The 11485-nt window shown below is 41.1% G+C and overlaps 1 protein-coding gene across 1 annotated transcript; it reads left to right on the top strand.

Moving 5' to 3' along the window:
* Positions 1–3955: 3955 nt before the first annotated feature.
* LOC133137058 (phospholipase A2 inhibitor NAI-like) lies at positions 3956–6489 on the top strand. The gene is made up of 5 exons (XM_061255492.1): positions 3956–4102; positions 4515–4634; positions 5302–5445; positions 5753–5866; positions 6173–6489. The coding sequence occupies exons 1-5, from the start codon at positions 4057–4059 to the stop codon at positions 6361–6363; spliced, it is 615 nt and encodes a 204-aa protein (XP_061111476.1). The 5' UTR covers positions 3956–4056; the 3' UTR covers positions 6364–6489.
* The last annotated feature ends 4996 nt before the right edge of the window (positions 6490–11485 follow it).

Genomic DNA, 11485 nt, shown 5'->3' with positions numbered 1-11485 from the left:
AATGTTTTAATGCAAAAATATTAGCTATTGTACCTTTACAATTTACGGTTTTATCTGTATAACCTCTATATTTTTTAAGATGCCATTGCATTTAGCGACAACAGTTCCTTATTTTGTAACATGTGGGTGGCAAATGAGAAAAAAACATTTTTTTGCTGACATTATTTGTTCAAATACTAAAATTGGAATAATCTATGATGGCTCCCTAGTCAGAATAAAGACACAGGTTTCTCCTGATGGTGTTGCTCCCAAACAATGCTGTAGCTTATCATATCTGCAATTTATGATACATTTTTATAAACGTAGTCAAATAGTTTTTACTCATGACCGAGACAAGGATGCAGCTGCAGTTTGTGGTTTTTAGGCCTCTGCTGATGCTTTCTTCCCCACCTGAGTGTCTAACATATTTCTGTGATGTGCCATGTCCCTGTCTCGCTGCCAGCACTCTCGCACCATCCTCACTGAGAACTGGTGAGTGTACCCGCATACCGGCCCCATTTTCACAGATGCTAAAATGCTTTGTGTGTAATGAAATACAGTAAAGGTAGAGTGAAATTTGTTATTTTTCCCAAATGTTAAGGCTTTTGGATTTGAGACAAAAATGTTTATGTAAAATATTTAAATATTTAACCATATTCGTCTCATATTCATCTTTTTATCTGAAATGTAAATGCCTTCAGTCGGCTATATTGAAAATATAACTAATATACCTTTGTAGTGTCCTAATATCACCCCTTGTTGATACCCTTTGTCTTGTTTTAGACAACTAGGTAGCTGCATTGGGGGTTAGCTGAATTGTTATGGGACATACAGAGCGTTTAATTATTTAAATTCAGTTGACAGCAGGGACACCAGCCATATGTTGGCCTGCAGGGCCTCCTTCTTTCTCTTGTGGATAGCCAGGGTGATGTTGGGCACCGACAGCAGGAGGACACGCTTGTTGTGCTTGGGCAGCTCTTTCTCCATCGTCTCCTCCAGCTGCAGGTCAAAGCTGGAGATAAGGAAGACCGTGGGAGATGCCATCCCATTTCTCAAGAGGCCTTATATCTGGAACGGGCTCCAGAATTATTGGCACCCTGAATAAAAATGAAGAGAAAAGGCTGCATAAAAACAACACAAAGAATCATTTATTGTGTCGTGAAAAAATATTTGCCTCCTTCCTGATTTCCTCTGTTATTACATATCTGCCACACGGAAAGGTTTCAGATATTTAGCTAAAATGTAATATTAGACAACGGGAATGTGAGTACTATTTACTATTACACAATTATTATTTCATTTATTTAATGGAAAAAGACATCAATCCCCCAATCCGATATCCCTATTGTCTAACCCTAACCCTAAAAAAAAAAATGCACTCACGATGACTTCCCTTTTCTTTATAAGACCCCTTCGTGCGTATTTTACTAGTTATGTATTTGAAGCTTTTAACCAGTGGAAGAATCTTTGCACTTGTAAATCGCTTCAGATTAAAAGCGTCTGTTAAATGACAAAAATGTAAAATGTAAACGGTAATTTGACCTTTTGTAATACTTTTATAAATGTACCTAATGCAGCTCTTATGCCGATTCAAGTTAACGGATTATTCACTTCAGCTGATGTTACCGTATTTTATGTTCTAGCGCAGACCAAGGGTGACGAGGGGAAGCTGCACCCTTTGCTTATCGGCCCGTATGCTGATATCAGTTTCGTTTTACTGGAAAGACTTGTATTAAGAATAAACGAAACAATGTCACATTAAAACGCATGGCGGAAGTGAAAGAATGCATTATAGCTTCCGAATAGGCGTACGTGTAGCCGTCACACTTTGGCAGAGAGCCCAGTTGTGTTCATTAATCAAGATCACCTTAGAACGTGTAACAGTAGTGTATTTAACGTGATGTATCCTGAAATATTGTAGGCCTAATTATTGCACCGTGGGTACCGTACTTTAGTATAGGCCACATTTTGAATGTTATATGCATTAAATGTTGACGTGTGCACCTATTTGTTCAAAATTTGACAGTTGTCAGAATCTAGAGCATCTACATTAACGGGATCCCTGTAACACAGTGTAATAGGCCTACTATATCACAGCGACTTGCGCACACATGCCCCCATTGATAGCAGTTGCATTGACTGTGCATGGTCACACGGTCTTCTCTCCCGGATGGAAATTACTGTTAACACCAGCCTCAGCTGGTCAAAATACCTCTGTTGGTCTATAAATAGAATATACCAGTTTTTCATTATTATTTGTTAAAATACTAAAATTGCAATAATCTATTATGGCACCCTATTAAGAACAACGACGCAGGTTTCTCCGGATGGCGTTATCAGTTAATACTTGGTTGCAAATCCTTTGCAGTCAATTACAGCCTGAAGTCTAGAACGCATAGACATCACCAGACTCTGGGTTTCATCCCTGGTGATGCTCTGCCAGGCCTCTACTGCAACTGTCTTCAGTTTCTGCTTGTTCTTGGGGCATTTTCCCTTCAGTTTTGTCTTCAGCAAGTGAAATGCATGTTCAATCGAATTCAGGTCAGGTGATTGACTTGGCCATTGCCTAACATTCCACTTCTTTGCCTTAAAAAACTCTGGTTGCTTTCGCAGTATGCTTCGGGTCATTGGCATTTGGCTGAATATGAGCAGATAATATTGCCCGGAACACTTCAGAATTCATCCTGCTGCTTTGGTCAGCAGTCACATCATCAATAAATACAAGGGAACCAGTTCCATTGGCAGCCATACATGCCCACGCCATGACACTACCACCACCATGCTTTCTCTGATGAGGTGGTATGTTTTGGATCATGTGCAGTTCCTGTCCTTCTCCATACTCTTATCTTCCCATCATTCTGGTACAACTTGATCTTTGTCTCATCTGTCCATGTTGTTCCAGAACTGTAAAGGCTTTTTTAGATGTTGTTTGGCAAACTCTAATCTGGTCTTCCTGTTTTTGAGGCTCACCAATGGTTTACATCTTGTGGTGAACCCTCTGTATTCACTCTGGTGAAGTATTTTCTTGATTGTTGACTTTGACACACATACACATACCTCCTGGAGAGTGTTCTTGATCTGGCCAACTGTTGTGAAGGGGTTTTTCTTCACCAGGGAAAGAATTCTTCTGTCATCCACCACAGTTGTTTTCTGTGGTCTTCCGGGTCTTTTGGTGTTGCTGAGCTCACCGGTGCGTTCTTTCTTTTTAAGAATGTTCCAAACAGTTGATTTGGCCACACCTAATTTTTTTGCTATCTCTCTGATGGGTTTGTTTTGATTTTTCAGCCTAATGATGGCTTGCTTCACTGATAGTGACAGCTCTTTGGATCTCATATTGAGAGTTGACAGCAACAGATTCCAAATGCAATGCTCTAGACCTTTTATCTGCTCCTTGTAAATGAGATAATGAGGGAATAACACACACCTGGCCATGGAACAGCTGAGCTTTACTTTTGGTCCCTTGAAAAGTGTGAGGCACAAATAGAAACTGTTGTAATTCCTACACCGTTCACCTGATTTGGATGTAAATACCCTCAAATTAAAGCTGAAAGTCTGCAGTTAAAGCATATCTTGTTCGTTTCATTTCAAATCCATTGTGGTGGTGTATAGAGCCAAAAAGATGAGAATAGTGTCGATGTCCCAATACTTATGGACCTGACTGTATACAGTATACAGATCGCTATGATTGAAGGAGCCTAAACTGAACAAAAAAAAAGAATAGCATGTTAATGCAGATTTTGTATTTTGGAATATAATTGTCCAATTACGATTCATAACCGATATTGTTTGTATTTTCATCCTTACTAGTCTTTATCAAGCGTGTGAACACTTTTGGGGGACACGATAAATACACTGTAACTGCATGTACTTCGGCAGACGCAGTTTCCTCACTGCACCCTGCCATATCCTGTATGAAACCTATTGCCCAAATTTACAGGAATATGCACAATTTTAAGTTTCTATTCAGAGAGGTGCTTTGATACTATACCAGGGTCACGCCTTTACGCTCCTCAGGTTCACAGTATATAAACGGTCGCAGTCTCGTTTTCATGGATTGCGCGCATAATACTGGACACAATGAAACTAGTCACCATTGCCCTGACGTGCGCACTCTTCTCCAAAGGTAATACCACTAAATCTTGCTCTCGTGACAGTTAGAAAGCAATAATGTAAATTGAAATTGTTGTCATTAATGGCATGTGGGATTTAGTTTAACATGTAGGCTACGTTGGCTAACACAGTATTCTCCTACAGACTATTGTTCAGCCCTTCTCAAATATTCACCCACTCAGTTTGTGAAAACTGAGAAGCCTTTAGTCTAGGCTAGATTGGCTACTTCTGTTTAGATGCCAAATTCAGTTAAGGTAATTATTTTGTGTTATATTCTATTTTGTTTTTATTGTCCTTTTAGCATGCAGATTTTAAATAGAACTTTTCATAAAGAGTGACATATAAATGAGCTCTTACTTTAGAAGGGTCTGCAACTGTATCTTTTTAAATAATAAAATAAGTGTTTTTTTCCAAATATGTTTCAGCATACCCACTGGATTGTTTCGAGTGTATACCCACTGGTATTGGATCGTGTTCGCAGATGACAAAAACATGTCCAGCAAGCGAGACCAAATGTGCCAGTGTCACAGTAGCAGTCACCACGGGTGAGCTAGAACGACGACAAGATTTGCATGGTAGCAGGTGTTCTTTTACCAACAGCCTTTACTAAATCGGCTGATTAAACACCCAAGGGGATATGGCTTCTAATGTGCACTAGGCATTTTTTTAGGCAATAGTCTACAGTGATTCCAAGCAGAATCATCTGAATTGTGATGAGGAGGATTTCAGTCTTTCAGTTTGTCATGGGTTATGTGCAAATAATTATGTGCAAGATATAGATTATTTTTGTCTAGTGGTTTGGTTGAAAAAGAAGAAAAACAGGCTTGTTGAGGCTTGCCTTGAAGTGAAACACACATTAGAAATGATATGAACTCCTGAGACCTGGCAAAAAAGGTTACATATCGTTTTTTTTACATAAAATGGGTGACAAAAAATGTATGAGATTTAGACCAAAAACTCATGTCCCCTACAGGGTGTTTTATATGTAACAGGCTTTGATTGAGATTTTATATATATATATATAAAAATCAATGCACTTTCTGTCTCATCCTCCATTTAAATAAGCGACACTGTATTGCGTTATTTGATGGATGAAGATATACAACTCCCGGCAACAGCAGTGTTACATATTTCACATGTAGACAAATTGTCTTTGTTGATCGTGATTTTTATTTTTGATCTTTCTTGACCCGTCTGTCTTTTGGTCTTTAGGAGGAAAACAGATTCCTGTAAAGATGAAGTCATGCACCACACCAGATCAGTGTATCAGTGGATCTCTTAACAGTGGAATCTTTATGACAACTATCAACACCCAATGCTGTGATTCCAACCTGTGCAACAATCAAGAACCACCAGGTAAATATTCCATATTTACATTTTGACATGAGAATTACAGGGTACTAAGTGACATAATTGTTCCATGGTTTAATTTCCCTTATTAGGTTGCGGTTTACCTCTGAATTAACCAATGGCTGATTTATTGGTAGTCAGGTGATTCACAATTAGACATCAACTCCAAGCTCACATAACTTGAATGTTTACAATTTTACTTTTTTATTTTTACTTTATGTTATGGTTATGAACAGGCAGAGCTCCCTGTGTCTTCTTAAGTCTCTTTTTTACTTGTCCAGAATTCACACATTATCTTATTATCCTGTTATAGCATTACCAGAATCCAGCACCAATGGCAAAAAGTGTTTCACCTGTGCAGCTTCTGGTGACTGCACAAGTACTTTGGAGTGCAAGGGAAGTGAAGATCGCTGCTTTATGGTCACAGGTGAGAACTTTCTTATCTTGTAATTTTATGCTGGGAATAGACATGGCACGAATGTACCTAAAAATATGGGCATTGATAATTATTAATTAATTAATTATTAATCATTATTAATTAATTATTTGGGCATAAAGCAAACCAAATGCACAGATTGCAAAACAAGAGTACAAATTACCGTGTTAAATATTCTTTTAACCCAGGGTAATTAGGGGGAGGCTCTGTAAGACTTAAAATACAGGAAATAAATCTTTAGGCAGATCATAAATATTATTTCTTGAAAATTACATTTTCTTCCCATTGTTTCTGAAGTGCCTGCAGTTGGGAAGGTGAAGGGATGTGCATCCCAAAGTTTCTGTTCTGGATCACTGAATACTCAACTGGGAGCCATTGTGGACGAGAACTGCTGTGAGGGAAACTTGTGCAACAACGCCCTGCGCATCGGACAGAGCATCCTCTTCCTCCTCCTGGTGCCTCTGGCCTCCTTCGTCCTCTTCAACTAAGCAGCACTTTGACCTGCACGGCCACCCTAACCCTCCTCGACTACTCGAGGATGGTGCAAATCAAATAAATTCATACAATGTTGGTTAAACTTGTTCAATTTGATTAAAACATTTTTTCTAATCAAATACTTTTCCTGGTTTTATCATTCCACTTCTCTGCCTTTAACAAAATATTCAGAAAACATTTAATGTTGTTTACATTAAAGGTAACACAAATGAGTTTGCGCAGACAGGGATGTAAACTGCAATTCGACTGCTTAGCAGAGGCATACAACCGCGAGATGATTATTTTGCTTGTTTGAAATAAAAATGTAAAGTAAAATGCCTCCTTGTGTCATGTAGAATCACATTAAAGAATTGAATAAGGGACACCTCAGTGATCCACGTTATAACCTACATTGTTTGAACACATAGCCTACAGTGTTATTGATATGCATTATGCATATTTAAAACACTACAAAAAATATTTGGTTCTCTTCTCCAAGGAGTCAGTCAGCAGCCATTGCTTGTATTTTGTGCACTAAATATAGTTGTAACGGTGCTGCAGAACTAATTATAAGTACAATTTAAAGATTGCTGTTTCAAGATTTTATTTTGTGTGGCAGCACAATGGTGCTGTGAATGCTATAGACAATGCAGTAATGCTATACATGCAGGTGGCACCCAGCACATGCTTGGATCGGCTTCACCCCCCAAACAACCCTGACAAAGAGCAATTTTTGAAGAGGAATTTTGATCTGCTGTTTATTTCTTTTCCCCCCACAAACACCTTTTTTTATGTCGGCCCAGTTAAACATTTTTAGTGACTCATTTTGGTCTTGTATGATGTAACTTAACCATTAACTAGCTTTGGTGGTGATATTTAAAAGTCAGCTAGATAACTAGGGAGGAAGATGACAAAGATGGGGCTCCGACAGTCGTTGAAAAATCCTTCAAGGTTTGTGAATTTGAGAAAAAATGTATAAGGTCTTGATAGTTTTTGAACATGCACATGGTAAAATACGATCAAACACAAATTCACAACTCCACTTCTAACCCCCGGAAACTGTTGCCCCTGCCCCCCTCAAGGTCCAACCCTTCCTTTTCCACTTTCACCCCCCTTACAGACTCTGATGTCTCTCAACTCCTTCTCTCCCACCGCCCTACAACCTGTGCCCTTGACCCTATCCCCTCTTCTCTCCTCCAGACAATCACACTGGACATCCCCCCATTTGTCACCTCCCTTGTGAACTCCTCCCTGTCTTCTGGCTGTTTTCCATCATCCTACAAGGGGGCCCACATCACCCCGCTGCTAAAAAGGCCTACCCTGGACCCCTCTATCATCCAGAACTACCACCTGGTATCTCTTCTTCCTTTTCTATCTAAAGGAATCGAACAAGCTGCTTCTAATCACAATCACCATGATTAGCCTTAGACTGTAATGGCACTTGTATAGATGTATGTATAGATATCGTTACGATATATCGTATCGTACAGGTATTGTTGTTTTTATTGTTTGGGGCGGCCTGTAGCGTAGTGGTTAAGGTAAATGACTGGGACACCCAAGGTCGGTGGTTCTAATCCCGGTGTAGCCACAATAAGATCCGCACAGCCGTGGGCCCTTGAGCAATGCCCTTAACCCTGCGTTGCTCCAGGGGAGGATTGTCTCCTGCTTAGTCTAATCAACTGTACGTCGCTCTGGATAAGAGCATCTGCCAAATGCCAATAATGTAATGTAATGTAATAATGTTATTGGCTGTTGTATTCTGGTATTCTAGCTGCCAACTGTGGTATGCTAGTTTGAAAGTTGATTGTACTCTTCAAGGGTTCTGAATTTCTGTATGTTTACACTAGGACTCGGAACTGTACTGTCCTCTCAGGTCCTCTTGGCACTAGTTCTTGTTTGATTTGCACTTGGTTGTACGTCGCTCTGGATAAGAGCGTCTGCTAAATGCCACGTAATGTAATGTAATGAAATCAACTTTCTTCTTTCGTTTCTAAAAACGAAATTCAAAGACTCCACGACAGGGCCTCACAGATACCCAGCTACCTCGCCCGGAAAAGGGAAACCGGGGCCCCCTTCTGGAGCCAGACCCGGAAGGGGAGCTCGTCGGCGAGCGTCTGGTGGTCAGGCCTTATCCCATGGGGTCCGGCCGGGCACAGCCCAAACTGGTAACGTGGGGTCGCCACCCTGTGGGCTCACCACCTGCAGGGGTCAGCATCAGAGTCGGGTGCTTTGCCCAATGGGCAGTGGGTGAAGGCGGGGATCCGGGCTGATCCTCGGCGTCACAGACTGGTTCTGGGAACGTGGAACGTCACCTCTCTGGTGGGGAAGGAACCGGAGCTAGTGCGGGAGGCGGAGCGGTACCAACTAGATATAGTTGGGCTCACCTCCATGCACAGCACTGGTTCCGGAACCAAACTCCTGGAGAGGGGCTGGACTCTGTTCTTTTCTGGAGTTGCTCAGGGTGAGAGGCGCCGGGCGGGTGTGGGGATACTCACGCTGAGCACCACTGTGTTGGAGTTTCACCCGGGGAACGAGAGGGTCGCCTCTCTGCGACTACGTGTCGTTGGGGAGAAAGCTCTGACTGTTGTTTCAACTTATGCACCAAACGGCAGTTCAGAGTATCCGGCCTTTTAATTTCGTTATATCCAGCCATATACTGATAAATTAGGTTTTCTTCTGCAACACACCGTGTGCTGTCCAGAAATGATTTGTTAACATAATTCTATCAGCTACCATTCTATCAGGACCATAGTGGTGTTGCTCCGGTTGGTGATGTCACTTCCTGTCTTGGTTCTCCACAGCACAGTGGGCTGAGGGAAGCTCAGGGTGGAGAGGAAGGTGAGGATGATGCTGTCGCAGGTGGTCTGGATGGCAAGCTCAGGTTCCTCATATGCAGCTCAGCAGAGAACAAACACCCGGAAATAAGTCAGAGGCATTAGCCGTAGCAGAACATCAGTCCAGACAAATATGTAAATGTATACTGCAACCTCTATTTCTAAAAGAATCACATGCCATTATAGCACATTGAAAGCGAAAACAGCGAAAAAAGCGAATTCCCCAGGGCTCAGTCCTCAGTCCACTCTTCTTCTTCATCTATACCAGATCCCTTGACCCTGTTATCTCTGCTCATGGCAAGTCATACCACTGTTATGCTGATGACACCCAACTCTTTCTCTCATTCCCCCCAACTGACACACAGGTCTCCACCTACATCTCCACCTGCCTGAGAGACATCCAGATCTGGATGGACAGCCACAATCTAAAGCTCAACCCAGGTTAGACAGAGCTAATCTTCATCCCTGCTCTAACCTCCCCCTTCTCTGATTTTTCCATTTCGCTAGGGGACACCACAGTGACCTCATCCCCCAGTTCAAGGAACCTCGGAGTGGTGATGGACAACAAGCTGTGCAATTCTAGGTCACGACTGCTGTCTGTTCTGGCCAGGTCAGGACAGCAGAGTCTTTGACCATTTCCAAGCACAGACTGAAAACTCACCTCTTCAGGCTGCACCTTTTCCTCCCTACCCCACTGCTATAATTAGTGTGAACCATAGGTTATAGCAAGGTAATAATTATTTTAATATTCAGGGTGGTCAAGCTATTGAGAAAACATAGAAACAAGTACCATCACATATGTACACATACAATTTTTTTCTTGACGCCACAATTTTTTATAATGAAACAATTTGGATGTGGCTGAACTGCACACTCAGTTTTTATTTAAGCTATTTTTATACACTTTGGTTTCACCTTGGAGAAATAACAGTACCTTTTTTATATAGTGGGCTCCAGAACTAATGGCACCCTTAATAAAAATTAAGAAAAAAGGCTGCATAAAAACAAAACCGTGTTTTTGTTATCGTGTTGTGAAAAAATATTTGCCCCCATCCTTTCCTCTGTGATTGCATATTTGTCACACGGAATGGTTTCAGATATTTAGCCAAAATGTAATATTAGACATTGGGAACCTGAGTAAACAAAAACAAAAACAAAAACACTTTTACTATTTAATTAATTTCATGACAAAAGACACCCATATCACCTCTGTGAAAAATTAATAACTGGTTGCACCACCTTAACCAGCAATAGCTGCAATCATATGCTTCCTATAATATTATATAAATGATTAATTTCTAAAAGACCAATTCAGAAACATATAAACAGAAGTGAGAATTAGTTCATCCACAAACCGTCATGGAGGAATCAAGATTTACCAGTGAACAATGATTTAATACTTTAGAACAATTAATAGTGTAAGCTGGATTCATGAACAACAGCTCTGACTGCATATTTCTTTCATGTTGCCCTGGTTACAATGTAATTTGATCATGTACTACTGTATGTACTGTATATAACACTGATGCCAAACAACAAAGGCTGTTTAAAAACAACTTTTAACTGCTCAGGGAAGTCAAATGCTGGATAACCTAAAAATGTCCTCTAGCTTAATGAAAGCATGACTGATGTGCTATTGTTTGTCACCACAGACTCTCCCTGTTCATTAAAACACATGCAAGGAATCTGAGTGTGATTTCTGCCTTCTGCTTTGACACACACAGATCAATGCAGTTGTTGAATGCAGCTTCTTCCACCTCAGAAACATTGAATCAAGCCAATCCCTATCAGCCAAAGACTGACAAGTGGATACTGTCATTATACATTGGCGTCAGTCAGTCCTCCCAACTTCCCCTACAACTGGTTCAAGACGCGGCTGCTAGGCTTTTAACAGGCACCTGAAAGAGTGACCATATCGCTCATGTACTTGCATCTCTCCACTGTCAAATTGTCTGGTCCCTCCCTACCTCTCTGACCTCCTTTTCTGACACTCCAGCTCCAGATTGCTCAGATCCTCTACCCAACTACTCTTGTAAGTTCCACGTTTGTGGCGTAAACTGAAAGGGGATCTAGCCTTTTCAGTGGCTGCCCCAAAGCTGTGGAACGCTCCGTCACTTCATGTCAGAACTGCCTCCACTATTCCAACACTTAAATCCCATCTGAAGACCCACCTCTTTTCTCTGGCTTTTGGAGACTATGTTGTTGTGTCCTTGTCTCTGTTTTTGTATGATGTAAATCAGAGGTCTCCAATCTTATCCTAAAAGGGCCGGCGTGGGTGCAGGTTTTTGTTTTAACCCAGCAG

Source organism: Conger conger, chromosome 1 (assembly GCF_963514075.1).
Source record: "Conger conger chromosome 1, fConCon1.1, whole genome shotgun sequence".
Classification (NCBI taxonomy): domain Eukaryota; kingdom Metazoa; phylum Chordata; class Actinopteri; order Anguilliformes; family Congridae; genus Conger; species Conger conger.
Note: the sequence above shows the minus strand (reverse complement) of the source record. Positions and strands in the feature narration are given on the sequence as shown.